Below are 19449 nucleotides of genomic sequence, written 5' to 3'. Positions count from 1 at the left end.
CAACTAAAACTGTCTTATTTTTCCATCTGGACTGGGAAAGCATACCAAAGTTTTTTAATATACTCACACTTCCCTTTCATTTGTTTCCTTTTTTAAGAAAAACATTTCATCTAGATGAAAGTAGAGTATAACTTAATCAAAATATTTCAAACACTGGCTCTGCTCATATAAATATATCTTTAAAAACAGAACAAAAAATTAGACAGCAACAAAAAAACTACAGAAACAAAAAGGAAAAAAAGGAAACACTTGGAGTTTTCCCTAAATTAAGATGAAGGAGGCAATCAAAATATTATTTTTTGTGTAGTCCTGCTTGTGATGCAAAGAACAGCTTAGCTGCAAAATGAAATAAAACTTCTTCTGCAGAGGAGATGATAACTGATGATTTCTACAAAGCACAGGAGGTTACAATAGCTAGGAGGCTAACAATCATTCTCCCGTATGATTCAGTGATGTTAAATGTGATCACCTTTTTGTATAAAAGCAAAGTATCAAAAGCAAAAAATTGGGATCCAAACCACAATTTCCGAACTTTTATAAAGCAGCATAGATGCATCTGAATATGTTCACATAGTATTCATACATGCAAATCCTGTTCAGGCAAACTTCTTCCTAGCTACTCAGAGTACATGCACAGATCCTATTTCTCTGCACAAATTATTGTTTTCATAAAGTGATACATTCTACTTTATACACTATTCTCAAACATCTCGTACGTGGTGTGTTAGATCTCAACCGAAAGAGACACATACAGACAAAATGCATGAATTCTAAATATAGCATATACTCTAAAATTCAGCTAAGAAGGTGACCTATCACTTTACAAGCCAAATTTAGCTATGCTATAGCTTGATTTTGCCTACTTCTATCCTAGTAAACCTATTTTTTCCTGATTTTTTTAAAGGGGCAAGCATACAGGGAAGAGTGGAAAGAGGCTGTTTAAAAATATTACATCATCATTACCACTGACACACTATTTTTAAGTTGATTTATTTAGAATGCACTATTTTTAAAGCTGCTGCATTTAAAAGCAAATTTACTTAACTTCTATGGCAGTCATAAAATAAGTATCTACTAAATTATCTGAATCAAATAACAAAGAGACTACAATTAGAAGTCTATTTTTTACATTATTTTAAATTTGTTTGTTTCATCTATTCCCATGTCTGATATTATAATAAAAAAAAATGATTAAGAATGAAAAATAGTACTGGGACCTTCCATCTCTCTGGGTCACCTTCGGATAAAAGATGCCTATTCATTTTTGTGAACAAGTCAAACACCTGTCATTAGAGCTCAACACTTTTCACTCAAGGCATCACTACATCTTTTGCAGCTGAACAATCATGCTTGAAATTGCCAGTAGGTGATAGAAAACTAAGATATACCACAGCTAAGCAGGTTTAGCCTGACAGATTAGTTGCTCTTTAAATTGACCATATTCTTGTACTATGTAACATTTTTCTTTGCACAGACATACAGGCATTGATTTTGAAAACCCAAATACTTTATGATGTACCAGTCTGCAACTGTACAAATAGCACATATGTTAATAAAATATCTGCATTTGCGGGCGGCCTCTTACATATTAAGTAGTCATATGCAAAGGAAAGTGATTTCACATATATACACAGTAAAAGAAAATTACTGAGCTGATTGAAGGTGAAAGAAGGAAGAATAATTGATTTAACAATCAGTTTTCAGTTGTTTCAATTAAACCATAAATCTCTAAATTCAGATTAGGAGTTCATTCGGTTTTAGGATATGAGAAACATTCCCATGAAAACTCCTACCCTTTAAAAGCATGCTACAAGACTCCTATGTAATGTTGTACACAGTGCAAAGAATATAAGCTCTTCAAAGCTCAGGTCTGTAAAAGCAATGGTCTGACGCTCCATACCTGCCTTTTTTCTCCCCCTCACAGTATACAATTGCACAATGAGATCTAATATTAAAGACATGGTCATGCATGTAAAATTCTTTAATTGTTTGACAAATCAGCTCTTCTTTTCCAAGAAATTGCTCATCTAGCCATTAAGTGACTGATACAGTATCACCTCGTGAGATGCATGCAACAAAATTCCAAAGCTAGCCTATAGCAAGTAGCAACTTACAGAAGAAAGGCGTAGGGGATAAATTAAGGATTAGAACAGAATGTGCAGGTTCATTTATATCATGTTTGTTTTGTGTACACAGCAACAGAGAACTCTTTACCAGCATGAAACTGGTGCAACTTCATTAATTTTAGGATATTCAGAAATAATGTTTGGAAGACTCATTTAGTGCATGAACTATTCTACAATTATAAAATTGTACATTCGGGGAAGGAGTAGAGAGTTGTGAATCAGTGGCCTTTAAATAATAAGCCCAGTTGTTCTGCTCTGTCTGCAACTTTTGGTAGTCACTTAGCCAGTTTCCATGGGCCAGATGAAGAAATTTTGCTTATGATCTTAACTCTTCTGCAACTTGGTGCGCTTATATGTAGGTTTAGTGCTTATATTGCTTTAGATATGGAACTGCTATACCATGATCACTGTAAGAACATCATGATTTCAAGATCCAAAGGAGATTTAAAACAAAAGAAAATAAAATTAGTGTTTCCTTCAACATAGGTGTCTTGAAAACAAAAAAGTTACAGTGTTTCCTTGTGTTGAAAGTGAAAGACAAACTCTTTTTCACAGGAGTGAAAAGGGGTTACAGCAGCAGTGGACAACGGAAGAACAACTGATGTCATCTACCTGGACTTGTGCAAAGCGTTCAATGCCATCACACACAATATCCTGGTCTCTAAATTGGAGAAACATGGATTCGATATATGGACCACTCGATGGATAAAGAACTGGACGGATGGTTGCACTCAAAGAGTTGCAGTCAATGGCTCAATGTCCAAGTGGAGAGAAGTGATGAGTGGCATTCCTCAGGGGTCGGTACTGGGACCTGTACTGTTCAACATCTTTGTCGGCGACATGGACAGTGGGGTTGAGTGCACCCTCAGCAAGTTTGCTGATGATACCAAGCTGTTTGGCAAGGTAGACACGTTGGAGGGGCGGGATGCCCTCAAGAGGGACCTGGACAGACTGGAGAGGTGGGCCCAAGCCAACCTCATGCAGTTCAACAAGACCAAGTGCAAGGTCCTACATCTGGGTCGGGGCAATCCCAAGCACAAAGACAGGCGTGGCGGGGAATGGCTGGAGAGTAGCCCTGAGGAGAAGGACCTGGGTGTGCTGATTGATGAGAAGCTCAACATGAGTCAGTAATGTGCAATCACAGCCCAGAAGACCAACTGTATGCTTCAGAAGTGTGGCCAGCAAGTCAAGGGAGGTGATTCTGCCCCTCTACTCCACTCTCGTAAGACCCCACCTGGAGTACTGCATCCAGCTCTGGAGTCCCCTACATAAGAAGGACAAGGACCTGCTGGAGCGCATCCAGAGGAGGGCCACGAGGATGATCCAAGGGCTGGAGCACCTCTCCTATGAGGAGAGGCTGAGAGAGTTGGGGCTGTTCAGCGTGGAGAAGAGAAGGCTCCGGGGAGATCTTATTGTGGCCTTCCAGTACCTAAAGGGGGCCTATAGGAGAGCTGGAGAAGGACTTTTTACTAGGGCATGTAGTGATAGGACGAGGGGGAATGGCTTCAAACTGGAAGAGGGCAGGTTTAGATTAGGGGGGGGTTTCCCTGCCTGTGGCAGGGAGGTTGGAACTTGATGATCTTCAAGGTTCCTTCCAACCTAAACCACTCAATGATTCTATGAGTGCGTATCACTATCACATTAAGGCTCTTGTGTGAAAGCACAGAGAAAAGGCACAGCTACCACCCCTGACTGAAAGTTCTATTTATCAACTGACTAAATGAAGCAAGGGCCTTAACTCCCAGCAAATAAATGAGAGCCAGCTTTACTGCATCATGCTGATTTATCTTTGCTGTCAGTCCTCATCAGGACACAGTGAAGACCACTAGGCAGGGAAAAACATACTGTAGACCCAACCTTTCCAAAAAGATACATTTTTTTTAGTTTTAATAAAGCAATGAAGAACCAAACAAATAGCATTAAAAAGAGAGAAAAATAACCCACATAGCCTGGAAGAGGGTATGTTTCTCAAGGTTGTACTTCCTTCTTCATGGTAACAGGTGTTTCCACTTTGAGAAACTACGTTTTTAAAGAATAACATTTTGAGAAAAAATGTAAATCAGTTCACCTTCGCAGTAAGTTTCCTGTTTAATTTAATACTACAAATATTATTAAATACTACAAAAATGCAAACAACAGGAGAACTTACGTCTTTTTTTACCCCAGAGGACGCAAGTCTGTAATTCTCCATATGGGTACAAAAGGTCTGTTTCTGACACGATCTGAACCCGAGTGTGACTTTGTGCTGCTGTCATAACTGCATTTGCTTCCAGGTTTCCAGGGTGTAACTCAGCAAAGGGTTAACAGCAAAACGCAGCAATGCTACTTCACTCACCAGGACAGCTTAAACCTGATTCAGCTTAAGATGACGGGAATCCCTTCATATATGTTAAAAGAAACTAGTCCAGAACTTTCATATAAAGAATCCCATAATAATGGGAAGTAACATAGAGCCAGGCAGAATGAAATTACTGAGAGCTTTCATAGACTCAGACAGGGTTAATTCCTCAGTTTTTGCATAGTGTCATGCACAATTTGTACAAGGCCCTCAGTTCCCTCTGACATCAAAGAGGTTGTTTAGCAACACTGTGACTACTCAAAGGCTATGGTGAAGTGTGGATTAATAATGAATTTAAAAGGAAGAGCAGTACCTATTTGGTCAGTAAACTCTGCTTCCTGAAGCACTTGGGGGTTGCATTGGCAATGACCCTTTCCAGTGCAGGCCAGAGCCAATTCGCTTAGGAAACCAGCAACCATTCCTTGCACAAATGCCGTCCCCAGTGGCATAGCTATTTTAACATCTAATTCTTTAGCATTGGTATTTAAAGGACTTCAGCTATTTCAAGACCAGGGCAAATAAACAGAAGCAGCATAAATATATAATTGTGAAAAAGACAAACCTTTACATGAATCATCCTCAATGGGCTGCTTGAAAGCCGTTATGTCATTGAAAGTGCAAAGAAATAAAACCACTTTATCCTGCTCATTTCGAATTGGAGCAATTTTCACAAAGAACCAGACAGGTGTTCCTGAAAACAAACACATCAAAAAGTTGGTCAATGGTAGGCAAAACAGTTAATGTGCTAGTGTAGATGTTTACACTTCAAAATCAGCCATCTGTAAATGTTACCTTAATGTTGGGTTTTTTGCAAACACCATTAGGAAAAATGACAAAGCAGCTGACAAGAGTGTTAGTTAAGTTCTCTGTTCTGCCTCTGATTAGCTTTTTAATCTTCAGGAATCACTCACTATTTCTGGGCTTCATCTACAAAGTGAATATTTGAACTTATGAAGTGCTTTGTGATCTCCTGAAAGAAGAGCCCCATGTACATGCAAAGGGTGCACGCAACACAGTCTTGCTGGTTCTGTGCAGTACTTGAACAGGCTAACTGTGCCTAGACCATGACCATAATACAGAGTCTCAAATCAAGAGCATGACCAGCTTGATTGACCTTATCCTCCTCTGCAAACAGGTAGCACCATTCCCCAACCACTACATCAGCCTACGCCCAGCTTCAAGACCGAGGCTCTGGGAGCTACGGTCTAGCCTGCAAATCCTCCCACGCAAGGGAAATCCTTTACAAGCTGCCTTTCAGCTTGCCTTGTCCTGAGCCTCCTCACAATCACTCTCGTGTGAAGCAAGACTCCACTTAATTCAGGAAAGAACAAGCCATCAGGATCAGGCCAGAGGCTGTGGATAGCAGTAAGCTGTACTGCACAAGAACTGTACTTTTCTAATTACTGCAGTAGACAAACTACAAACGCAAACTGCTTGAGAGATTAGAGCCTGCACATCACAGAAAAAGATGATCCCAGATAATGACCCTTCAGATGCTGCTGTCAATTTTCCTTGACATTTATCCACACAGATCACCTTGAGGAGCAAAACTGTCAGTCAGCCCTGCCTTTCTATACTTTTGGCAGTTCTGCTGAGGCTGCTGAAAAGACCCTAGTGATAGCAATGAAGTTCCATGTAACAAGACGGTGTCTACCACTCTCATTTCACAGGAGTCACCACACCAATGTTAGTGACATTTGAGTATAAGCTAATTGGAGGGCTCAGAACACAGCAGTTGGCTTCCTTAAAGGCACCGTTTTTTAGTCTCCAGTCTTAACTTTGGTCATAAAAAGCTGACTCCTCCTCCAACTGTGAGGTACACGGCAATTAGGTGACTCCAGGGTCACCAGGCCTGGGCCTGCTGGGAGCTTGTACATGAGTTTTCAGACTGTCCCTACACCCTCAATGATAATGAAAAAAACTCACCATTACTTTTGCAGACATAAGAACCAAAGAGAAGATTCAGGCTTGCTGCTTGTAAGCAACATTTCTCTTGAGCGTCTCTTGTGAGCTACGCTTGGAGAGAAGGGTCTGCATACTAGGGGCCAATATAAGATGTAAAAATCAGCAGGATTTTGACAATCTGGGAAAGCCAGAATAAAAAGCACCACACGTAATTTTTGTCACTCATGTAGGAGAGCCCGTTTTAGAAAGGGTGACCTTAGCAGGCTGTTTCTTTTCTTTCTCAATCACAGGACCCTCCTCTAGGCTAGAGATCAGATTCTCTTTAACCTGAATTGCCCAGTATTTTAATATAAGTACTACATGGCATATCTCATGCAATAGTTAATTACAACTAGGGCCATTTGTGCTTCCTGATTGTCAAAGGGTCACGGGGAAACCTCAGGTAGTTCACAAGGTACTGTTCAGCAAAGCAAGCAAAGGCAGCTTTTTTCCCAACTATGTTAATACAACAGAAGTTGTTGCTACCAGTGCCTCACCTGGCTGTTTCCCAGCTTCTGTGCTTAGCAATCTTTTCTGGCCACAGAAAGCCAGGGCATCTCCAAGACCCATGGACAACTTCCATAAATGAAGTTCAATTCCTAGGGCTCCCACTGTGCCTGTGTAGCACAGGCAGTTTCAAACCCTGGCTGAGATTCCATGCCATATGTACAGCCACCTCTATAAACAGCAGGGTATATGATGCATGGAGGCCTCTGCTCAAAATGCAGAGAAATCCAGATGGAATCACTGATGGCCATTTCTAGAGCATGCCTGCATGGCTGAAAGTATTCAGGGGTCTTTTTTTTTTTTTTTTTTTTAAGAGTTAGCATTCCTGAACAACCCCTTCCAATAAAGTATGCGTAAACAAAAATGCTAAATGCAAGAAAAGATTCAGCAAAGTAACTGTGCCAGTAAAATCATTGCTAACTTGCTAATGAGCTTTGAAGATGCTGCCACAAAGCAGCCAACAGCAATTTCCAAGACAGTGACACCCTTTATGCTACCCTTTCTCAGGAGCTCCTAAAATTGCCTATCTCCATTTCTTCTGCCTACTTGTTTTTCCCATCTTCACATGTGAACTCTTCTGAGGTGGATCAAATCCGTATCTTGCTTTTACACAGACTCCTCAGTGACTAATTGTTTATTATTTTACCCACTTCAACACCCTTCACTAACACTGCAACTTTTTAATCAGCCAAGATCTCCAGCAACAGCCTTGCTTTTTGATCTCCATCTACTTGCACTTGCTTTTTTGATTAGGGATTTTTTCCTCTCCCCAAAAACACTTTGTATTGTTTTGCTACTTCAAGCTACAGCCATAATATAGGCTGCTCATAATATTAACCTTCATAGCATTGAGGTTGAATTACATACTCAACTTCATCTCTGCCTCTCACAGCTATAAAAACTTATTACCCTGCTTTTGAAGATGCTGTACAAATCACAGAAACAAACAAAGTATGCAATTCACCCTCTCATGCTGGCTCTTTGTCAGATGCATGCTGTCATCTTCTCTTTATGATTATGGTATGACATGTTGTTGCAAGATTTTTCTAAGATATTCTGAATGCTGAAAAAGGAAAGACTTTTCCCCGATAACCTGTAGAAGGCTGCTGCGGGGCAAAGAGCTTATATCAGCAGGGTTCTTGCTTTCTGACTCCCTTGACTCCCACTCCGCTGCTGCATTATTTATAGTAAAAAGGAAAACAAAACACTGTTTCACCTAGAACCAAGTGTAGATCTTAGTCATGTGCCCCACAGGCAACAAGAGCCAGATATCCTTGATAGCTAAAAGTAGGTGTTTCTGATGACTGTCATTATTTGGGTACCCTTATAATTTCCAGAGTGTCAGAGTGCCATCAACAGGATGCATTCCAGGGCAGAACATAAAATCAAGGTGGCACACATGGTTTGCATAAATCATCTTCCAGTTTTGGATTTACACAGTAACACAGCAACAGCAGAAATAGGTAGATGGAAAATTCTGCCAGGCCGTGTATATGTCTCCCCAACACTATTCAGTATTTTTCCCTGCAGTTTGTTCCCCACCATCTTGTCCGTCTCTTTTGTGAATAGAAGACAAGTGGATACAAAACTACAATCACAAGGTGAGCGCTTACAGTGCTGGGTTACATGGGCCTTCCACAGTGCTCTGCAACCAGGAGCTCATTCATAGCAGAACTGGGATCTGAACTGTGGGAACACACTTAAGGCTCAGCCAAGATGCGGCTGTGCTCAGCTTTTTTCCTGCATACTGTTTTAATTATCAGAAGAATTTTACTTTTTAAACATTAAACAGTTTATTTAACTATTAAACAGGAAAGCTTAAAGTATAAACCACTTATAAATCAGGTCGGAAACTAGAATTTCAACCTCCTACAGGCATATACTTGGTGTCAAAGCCAATGTCCCTGCTCAGCCAATCCTGACTGGCAAGAGGCACAAACAAGGCCATTTTAATGAAAAATATGATTTTCAGATTCAGCCTATGGGTTATTCAGGGAGTGAAACTGCAGCATGTTTCAGAGCTCTCATAGCAAAACAAGAGTAACTCCATTACATGCCCCCAGTCTGCACTGACGTACAGCCACGCAGAAACTGTTTACCAGTGTTTCCAACAGTACATCTACGTTCATTTACATTTTGTGTTCAGTACTGGCAAACTCTCTCACTGGCAAAGTTCAATGATAATGCCAATGCACAAACAAAGAAGTAAACACTCGTGAGCCACGTTGGCTTCTGTTAGATTTGCAATCAACACTGAAAGAATACAGAGTTTGTCTAATGGCATAGGACCAATCCTGCTGGAAAAGGGAATGTCACTTCAAAGCAGGTGGAAAAGGAGTGTGAACAACTGGGAAGAAATTAAAATCTACACTGAACTTCTGACAGTAGCCATAGGACCAGCCTGTCTCATGGAACCAAAGTTACATAGCTAATTCCAGAATTAAAAGTTGCAGCTCTTAGTAGTTTTCACTGGCCTGAGCACAGTACTTACAGCATTACCTTAAAGGCAAGATGATTTTAAGAGCTGTGATTCAGGTTCCAAGTCTTCTTCAGACTAACACACAGTAAATGTCTCCACACCTTATAATTTCCCATCTGTAACACAAAAACTACAGGCTCTTCCCTCTCCTCTTTTCCAGTCCTGTGTATTTCAACAGTGATATGTTCAGCCCCTTACTGAGCGGAACACCAGCATTTAACATGCTATTTAACTTTGGTTGAGGTCCTTCAGAAATGCTCAGAGTATCAAATTGAATGAGACAGTAAAGGTCTATTCCGGATTCTCCCCCTAACCATCCTGATGACCCCTCCTACAGTTTTCCCTTCTGTCAAGCAAAAATAGGCTACAATGAATATCAAAATCACTGTCTAAATGTGCTCTTTTCCCATACCTTGAACCATTTAATCAGAGAGGTCAATTTACCAGCTGCTTTTCAAAATTACGGAAAACACATTGCTTAAATAAAATTCTAATAAGCAATTTTTCTTTCTAGAAATAATAAACAAACAAAAGTAAAACAAAATTAGTTTATAAAGATAATGAAAAAAACAAGTTTTGACAATTCAGCTGATGTCTTCAGTGCCCTTACCGAACGAGGCAAATTTCCTCAAAGCAGCACAACCTCTGCATTACTTGATAATGTTTCAGTCAAACAGTCATCAGACAGGTATTGCCCTGAAGGTGAACAGTCAAGCAGCATGGAAATGAAAAGGATAGAAGCATGTGCTGTGTCTCCACCAACTCCTACATGCAGTGATACAGACAGCAGGACTTCAGTTATATAAACAGCATGGCGGACCATTACAGTCACCCCCTTTTGGAGCTTCACTTACGCCCAGGTACTCAGTATGAGATTGATTGTCTGTATCCCACACAGACTGAATAGTTTGTCCAATATCAAATTAGCAAACCAGCTGCTGAGGCATGATCAGAAAGAGTTAGGCAAGCCACTATATCCACACAGATTTTAACTAGAAGCACAGAAGAGCCTCTGACATTTGACCATGCAAGACAAAAAGTTTTCCTATAGACTCTACCTTCTAGCAGAGAGTGTGCACCGAATGAGAACAAACCAACTCAGTATGTAGCTCACCACTCTGTGCCAATACTAATAGACCTTAAAATACATTTCCAGCACTTTAAAAGCTGTTATCTTCATGTTTTCCACATCTGGTGCTGCTATGCTCTGGCAGCTAATGCTTCTAAAGGTCAGATCTTTACATGCTAAGATAACAAAAATCAATTTCAGTCCCCAAAGGTGGAATCGCTACACACAGGGGTTATCCTCTGACACCAAAACAACACAGTAGGAAAAAGGTTCAGCACACACACTTGGACTGCAGCAGTGTTGATATGGTTTACCCGATTCTGAGTCTTCTGAAGAACAGAAAGTGAGCATAAGGAAGAGGAGGACATGGGGAATTTTTGAAATCTTCTCTCCATTTACCCCAGATAAAATATTTAAGAATTACTACTGGAAAGTCTTGCTGTTCTGTATATGTTTGAGGAGATGACAGCAGGTCTTCCTTGCCAACACATTTGAAGTTGACGAGATCAATGGGAATTATCAGTTTTATGAATCCAAAATACTTAGATTTGACCTTGCTGAAGGTAACTGAACTCATGCAGATGGATTTCATGGGAGATGCAGGTGCGCATACTGCTTGACAAAAATGGAGCTAGATTTCAATGAGAGGTTCAGGATGATACGTGCCACTTCGTTCAACACCCTCATTCTTTCCCGCTTCTGATCCTATGCAATGATTTTGTTTAGCAAAGGTTTCCATCTGGAGACACTAGAGGCACATCACACACAAAAGAAATGGTTTTAACCAATAACAATTATGAGGAACTCTCCCTAGTGGTGGACAATCACGGGTCTACCACCCTGAAGTGAATTTTGCTCTCTATAAGTTAGGATGGGGTTGTTTGTCTGTTTTTCAACCTCTGTAGAAAGCACTGGTGCCAAAGATAAGTGCAAACAGAATCTACCAAATCACTATTTTGGGCTTGTCATTCTCTGACATCTAAAAGCCTTCTAATACACTGTGGGAGGATGGTGCGTGTGTTAAAAAAATATCCAACAAAGGAAACAAAAAAAATCCACACAAATATTCATGGTATTAAATTTGTTAAACATTCAAGTACCTGGCAAAACAGGGAAGTGAACCCCAGCACAAACTGAAAGTGAAGTCCAGCCTTTGGGAGTCTCACCATAATATAGGTACTCAGAGAAGAGCTACTGCTTATCCAAACCACTTTGCAGTGTGCAAAATAATTACTTACAGCCAACCCCTTGGTTGCTGCCATTCCACTGGCCTCACCTGTAGAAAACCTCTGAGAAAATAAAAAAAAAATTTAAATGGTGTCTTATCACTCTCTGCAGCACTGGGGGAAATGGGAATGTCTTCGCTCAGACAGGGGACGCTTGGACACTCTTTGTAACTCTTCATGCATTTTAGTTTTGAAGAGCCCAGCCCACTTCAGATATTCTTCCACTGCAGCAGATCAAGTACTGCATAGAAAAGGGGGTTAGATTTCAAATGGGCACCATCTCTCCAGAAGCAGCAAGAAGCAAGTAAGTTACACTCTTACAAAAATTTACTTACGCCCATAATGGTAGCAACTGCATCTAGAAGCAGCCTGCTTTTGCACTGTTTGTAACACAGACATATGTTGTAGATGGAAAACCAGGCAATGAAAGTCCAAGTTTAATTTACTCAGCCATTTTAATTTATGAGGCTGACCATAAAGTGTAAAAACCTAACAAATGGCTGTCAAAGTCTCATAAGAAGCTAGATGTTTAAGCTGCATCAGATCAGATAAGCTGAGATATTACTAAGACTAGATACAAAATATTTTCTAATACATTAGGCCGTATCCTTCCTTGGTGTAAGTTAACGTAACTCCACCAATTTCAGTAAGACTTCACAATGTTTTGATTTTCCCATATAAAAATAAACAATACATCCAGCATCACTGGACACTCACATCTAATCAAACAATGGAACTGAAGCTCTCACATAGAATTACTGTCAACCTGTCTGTTGTCATTTTGCAGTCCAGACTAAAGAAAGCTTTCACTTTGTCTCCTTCCAGGTATGACCATGAATCTCCACTGAATGCAACAGGATGGCATCAGAGCAACAATGACAAAAATCTGGTGGCTGCGCACCTGCTTGCTCCAACTGCTTCCAATTATCCTGAAGGAGCTCTGCATTTCGAGGAAGCAATTCTTCTGGCAAATAACAATGATTGTCACATATCTGCTGAGCAATCAAGGGCCTAGCCCAAGCAACCGTCAAATCTCTATCACATCTTAACTTCAAGTTCTGAAAAGAGGGAGGATAGTCACTTTTGGATTGGGGGAGGGCTGGACAGAGAAAGGGGAGGCCAGGGTAGAGACAGTATCCATAAACGCAAACATGATGAAGGCAGAAAATTGTATCATTCTTCTGAATACTACAGCCTGTGTTGTTTCTAGAATTGATATTGTGAATTGCAATGAAGCTGCTGGATATAGTGTACCTGTCAACATCTGGATGCGGTATTCTTATCAGACAACGAAGTAAATACTAGCACTGGGTCACCACCATGGAGAGTGCAGTGTCAAAAAAAAAAAAATAGCCGATCACTTCTTGTAGCATTATTAAAGGTCTCAATCTATTGTTGACATGTCTAGCATAAGATCAGGACTCAATTGTTACTCAGATAAAGAGAGAGATGACTGCTGCTCACAAAGATACAAGATGAAGATCAACCTGCACCAGCGACATCATAGTTTACTTGACACTCCTGGTTTGTTTTCCTTTTTTCCCCGAAAGGAGAGAGATTGCATTGTTAAAACAGCTACAAGTACATTAAATGTGCAGGCTGCGAAAAATGTACCAATTATTCAACAACACAAAAATGGAAGAAAAACTTGCTATTTATCATGACTTAGTTTATAGGGAGGGAGTGGACAAGTAAAGAACCACAAAAATCTACTTCCTGTCTAATTTACTGGATAACTTGAAGAAGAAAAATAGAATAAGGAAAGAATAGAGAGACAAAAAAAGAAACAAAAAGCAGGAAAAAAAAACCCCATATCTAACAAAATTCAGGGTCTTTTCCAAAACCTTCAAATTGAGAGTATGTTGAAACCAATCACATCACTGCCCAGGCAGGCAACTGCCACAGTTGCAGCCAGAGGTAAGGTGACCGCAAAGGCAAGACCACTTAGCAGTCTGGGTGCTAGGTATCTGGCAAACGAGAGCGTTTTTCTATGATGTGGCTGATTCTGAGAAAAAGCTCCAGGATGTCCCCTTTCTGGTATTTTTCAGTTACAACTCTCTAGCATTATTAGTCAGTCTCTGCAACAGTAGTTAATGTACCTCTAAAGCTAACAAACATAAGAGCACTGCATTTTATTAAACTTAAAACCAGACTCTGTGCTTTCCTTTTTCCCATGCCTGTGACCCTCTGCACACACAGCAGAACCATCGCAGCTCTGTTTTTTGGCATGTCACACAACACAGCTTCTGCACAGCTGGACTTTGTTCTAGGCCACCTCTCCTCAGGGAAGTGCACAGCAGGGCAGGAAACATTCCTCACTCCACAGTTACCTTGCTTTAAATCTGAATAAAAGACAGAGAGGCCCCAGGCTCTACTACAGGCCATATGCTGCAGCAATGACAGAAGAGTAGCTGCGTAGATTCTTGGTGCCAAATCACTGTTAACTAAGAGAATTCCAGACCCTCCTAGATCCTATGACTGCAGCTTATTTACTTGGCTTTGGATGCATAGATGTGAGCTGTATATGTCCCTACAGCCACTTACCGAGCTAGGAACAGAAATCAGCTTTAAGAAATAGGTAAACGCTGGAGGCAGGTAACACTAGAAGGAAAGACATACAAAGCAAGGCCATTTGGCACATATAGCTTTTCAAATGAGTTGGACCAGCAAAGCTGTGCTCCAGAAGAGCCCTGACTAATGGCACAGTGTGAGAGGTCGTGATGCTTTGAACAAGCTAAAAAGAGAAGAAAAAGACTAAAAGAGAGATGAAGCAAAAATCTCTCAAGGTTGTGGTTGTTTTTTTTCCCCTCTCTAAAAGATGACAAAACCCAATTCCATGTACTTTGGCACTACCACTTCTTAGAAGAATGGGTTAATTCTGATAGAAAACAATCAGCTCCACACATCCACAGATCAGCACTAGCATATATAAGCATTATCTTTTAGCTTTTGTGAAGTGCCTGTAGTTCTCCCACCAACCTCCATCAGTACTAGCTGGTCACGTCAACAGAAATACCAACAGTTCACACCTACAGATAGATTGGATAACCTTTCCCCAGAAAAATGGTCTTTCTAACAAGAAAAAAAGCAGCAGTGAGCTTAACTGTCAAAAATTACATCATAGCAGTTTAAGTTATATTTCACGGTTAAAGTCCCCCATGCCCACTAATGTAGACCTGATCAAATTGAACATCACAGCTGTCATGGGAAGGAGTTGCTTCTGCAAGGGACTCTCCCCTGTACACAGACACTACCAGTTTCATTAGAAGGCAAAATTGTTAAGAGCAAAATAAGTTACAGAATGCAGACCTTCAGCTTAACATCTGGGCAGGCTGAAGACCTCAGTGTATTTATACTTCAGGTGACATTAAGTAGATGACAATAACTGTGCCATGACATAGTCCACACTAGATGGGGCAACACGTTTTGGGCAAGTAGTTCATTTGTTGACATGCACAGTTAAAGACAGACTGAAATTACTAGGAAAAAATCATATCCAAAGTAAGGAATTTTTGTCCAAAACAAAAGACATTTTCATCTGAAAACATCAGGTGGTGGTATTCCAAAATGACATACTGGCTTTGCTATATTAAATTTTTTAAAATTGATGTTCTCTGTAACGGAAACCATTTGCACACACCTAGCTTGTGTATTATCATTGCTCATGGAATCTTTGGTGTTGTCTTAAAGCATCACACACAAATTGCTCTAAACATCAGAACAAATTAGAGCACCTCATTTGCCTCCCTAAGTGACTTTCATCCCTAATGTTCTAATTTCTCCCTTGCATGGGGCTTATTTAGCCCTAGATAAAGCACAGTCCCTCAGTCTGACAGACCTGCAGCTTACACTATAATTTAAAACAACTTTACACACCTATGTTAACGCACAAACCAACCAACTACTTACTGTTCTTCTTGTACATCAAGATTTCAAAGGAGTTCATCTCATAGTTCTCAAATGTTTGCCGGACCTTGTCAATTGTATCTTTGTCTGTCAGCTCTCCATACATAAAACTACAAATAAAACGAGAAATTCAAGTCAGATACTAAACAAAGACACAGGCATTTGTTTACAGCGTGAAAAGGACCTATTTAGAAATAGCCCATCTTTGATTTTGTTTCACCTGGAAAGCATATTTGACAGATGCAGCCCCAGGAGATAAAAGACAAAACTGGAATAAACAGATTATTTTTCTCCTCAAGCAACAAGCACAACACTACAAGCCATTTAACAGAAAATAAATCTGTTCTCAAATACCTGCAGGTGCTGCTTTTTTGCATAACTTCAGCTCTGTGATATCCTGATAGCTTGCAAAATCCATCGTTGCTGTAGACAATGGGCCAATCCACTATCTGGGCATTACCCAAGACAAAATTAGTATCTGTTTGAAAGAGCACATCAGTTAGACGTTAGATAAGGCTATGGTTGCATTAGAGAAAATACTTGTTTCAGGACCCAATCCTGATTGCTTCAGTCCCTGCACAGTTCTTCTCAGATATTATTCCCACTGTAGTCAACAGGATTATTCCCGGTTTTAATTTTAAGTAAATTCTTACTTTAAAGAAATATTAATTACTCAAGCAAAGCTTAAGAGGATGGTTTTATGCAAGTGAAACACATGATGGTTAAGCAGGTGAAATTCATCTCTTGACTCTAAGACAGATTCACCAAACTGTTTCCATCTATGCCACGTGCACTGATCCACCATGACACTCAGTTTGGAAGTGAAGCCTCTTACACCCAGCCAAACCAGCACAGGAGCAATATTTCTCCTTTCTGAACACAGACACAGTGGCTCCTCTCAATATAGCCTTCACTGATGGCCACACAAGCTCAAATACTTCTTGCGTGACGTGTATGGCACAGTGCTCCAAACTAGACACCAGACAACTAGGGTTAGTACTTACACCAGTAGAAAGTACTTTTTGTTTGCTCTACAAGCTAGAAGGAGTTTCAAACAGTAGGAAAAAAACTGAGCAGGCTTCACCCCTCCATTCTCACTGGATCTGCCTGTGCTACTTTTTTTATGATTGATATCTCATTCAAATTATGAACATACTCAATGCTGGGCCCAGACCTTGCTTTCTCTGCTGCTTTGGCTCTTGTGCAGTCAACTAACTACACCTGTGCCAAGACAGACAGCAGTGCTGTTGTTGCTTGGGCACTGGTAGGCAGGTGGAGATTGCGGCTCCTTTCACAGCTGCAAAGACCCCCTGGCTTTTGAAAGACCGGCTGAGGCAGCCACATGAGATTAAGAGGCACCCATATTTAAGGAAAGCCTTTAAGGAAGTCCACTACGCTGTCTACTTTTCAGGATCTAACCCCAACCGCTCAAACATACATAGCAGTCATTAATGCTTCCTGCAACCAAGAGACACAAACAAGACATTTTAGCTATTAATTGCAAAGAGTTTTATTTATTTTAACTTTCCCTTTCAAAATCTTTTGTCCTGTTGCAAACTTCAAGTGGTTTAAATAACACATTCCTGCAGCTATCTAAATCCATTGCCCAATCCCACGAGCATGATTAAGTGTATCTTTATACACTCTTTAGAATGAAATATACCGGTAGTATAACTTCAGAACATTTTAACTGCTTTGTTTCTCACAGCCTCTTTTAAATACCATGGGTTTTGCTTGGTTGAAGCACTTTGTTCCAAAAACAATACACGTCTTTTACCCCTTCCTATGAATAAGTAAGCTAAGTCATTTCTCATATCTAAAGCAAGTGCTTTTGAATGTCTATTATAAACACTGCATTGCACTGTGTTAGGATATTTTTAAATTTTCATCAGGATGTACCAAAAAATGACAAAAAAATATGCAAATACAAATGTTAGGCCAGGTCCTGCCCTGATCTGAATGGTGTTATTTCATGCATCCATTCCTTCTCACCATCTCCCCTTCTTTCCACTTCCTCAAGAGCTCCTTGAAGAACATCTATTAACTTAAGCAGTGGCCTTCCTTTCACGCTTAAACCTCAACATTGTCTTCAGATAAATAATCTCTTTTTTAATTAAAAGCTATATAGGGCACTTTTCTGATGACCGTTACTGTGCTAATCCTACTTTTATCTAGCCTCGCAGCACTTCTGTGAGGTACAACGGTGCTCTTATCCCCTTTTTACAGCTAAAAACAAATCACTAAGACCACAAGGGGATTTAAGCACCAAAAAGCCAGACTGCTACAGCTTAGCCCCCAGATGCCCAGCTCTCAAAGACTGGGGAGCTAGAAGCTCGGTGTGTAGTGTTGGTGAGATAGAACTGAAAAACATTAGCACAGCAAACAGAAACCTGACTAAGTTAAACTACGGAAAACAATGAAAAAAGGGAGATATTTTAAAGGGTTCTTTTTCCCCTTTCCTGTATTACTTATGATACCTAATATTTTAACGTAAGCCCAGTTCTCACAGATAATTCCCAAGACTGTTTGCCATTATAGCATGAGCTAAAGAATGAAATTCTCACTTGCTAACCTTTTGGCCCAATGAAGCCTGATTTTTTTGGACTGGCAGTTTCCAAAGGATGGTTAGAGAACACGCAAATATTTCCCTCCCCGCTGACAGCCTAGCAGTTTGGGTGTTCTCCTACGACATGTGAGGCTACCTGAGGGCAGTGAAAACTCAGCCTTCATTTCAACTCCTGAATGACTGTTCTAATTATCAAGCTACTGGAGAGAACAGATGCCAACGTCTTCACCATATGAGTTTTTAAAGTCAGTGTGATTTGGCTGTTGTATTTTATGCATTCCTATTAGCCAGTCCTGTTAGTCTACACTGGGTGAGCCTCTCCGGGAGGTGAAGGTAGAATGCTTCATTGGGGAGTGCAGGTTGGGTTTACTTGTGATTTACAACCAAGTGAGAGATTTTTACGTACCTACAAAGCTTTAAAGGCAATAACTTGGGCACCTATAAATTCAAAGAGCAAGTCAGAGGTTTTGATGATCTCACTGTCTTATAAGTGTGCCTCACTTCTAGCTAGTTCCCACTTCATGCATCTTCACCTTTCTTCGATCCAGGCTTTACATAGCTTACAAACACACAGGAAGTAAATACTGAAGTCGGACCCATTCTCTGGAGTCAACACCCCACCCCTGACTCATCTCTCGGCTCTCTCCTCCAGCTCCATTGCCACACTTTTTAGTGCTTGCCCTGGGGTGATTCCTAGATCCAAAAAAATGCCCTGCAGGGGCCAGTGCTTGGCAACTCTCCACGTAGCTGAAAGCCTGCAGAGAAGCCTTTTGCCCCTGTAAGCACAGCAGCTAGGCAGGCGAGAGAAGCTGTAGTGTAGCACCATCCAAACTGCTAGGCCAGGAAAGAGGTTTCCAACCCACCACTCGCTGCCAGCTCTCCTTGGGGAGGCTACCAGGCTCAGGATGATCAATTTCTTTGTTCCTGATTTTGTTGCAAAGGGAGAGGCTATCTGTATTGGTGGTTTTCAAACTTCCTGTACCCACTTTTTTTTTTTTTTTTAAACTTGCAGTGGCCTAACAGCCCACAGAGTGGGAGCCCCAGCATCCACAAAGAAAGGGTCTCGGAGACAAATAGGAATGTCTTCCCAGTTACTCCCTCCTCTTCCCAGATCTCTTTAAAGACAAAGCAATGACACGATGGTGGTTCTGTGCGTACATTTCTTCAGGAGTGCCTCCAACAACAGTGTTTTGCCTGTACGAACACTGGTAAGACACAGTATAAAATAAGGACTCCCACTTATAACTCCCCTGCATAGTTTATTCTGACAGATAACCCGGAGGTAGAA

At 40.7% G+C, this 19449-nt stretch overlaps 1 protein-coding gene across 1 annotated transcript in view; it reads right to left on the bottom strand.

The window, feature by feature from the left end:
- KCNH1 (potassium voltage-gated channel, subfamily H (eag-related), member 1) overlaps positions 1 to 16065 on the bottom strand; it is a 170898-nt gene extending 154833 nt beyond the window's left edge. Inside the window, exons 1-3 of the mRNA XM_009888373.1 lie at positions 15950 to 16065; positions 15599 to 15705; positions 5027 to 5155 (exon numbers count right to left, since the gene is read on the bottom strand). Of these exons, the coding sequence (XP_009886675.1) occupies positions 5027 to 5155; positions 15599 to 15705; positions 15950 to 15972 (259 nt within the window). The 5' untranslated portion in view covers positions 15973 to 16065. The remainder of the gene's footprint in view (positions 1 to 5026; positions 5156 to 15598; positions 15706 to 15949) is intronic.
- Positions 16066 to 19449: the final 3384 nt, after the last annotated feature.

This window comes from Charadrius vociferus, unplaced genomic scaffold (genome assembly GCF_000708025.1).
Source record: "Charadrius vociferus isolate BGI_N301 unplaced genomic scaffold, ASM70802v2 scaffold340, whole genome shotgun sequence".
NCBI classification, from domain to species: domain Eukaryota; kingdom Metazoa; phylum Chordata; class Aves; order Charadriiformes; family Charadriidae; genus Charadrius; species Charadrius vociferus.
The sequence above is the reverse complement of the archived record's forward strand: the minus strand, read 5'-3'. Positions and strand labels throughout refer to the sequence as shown.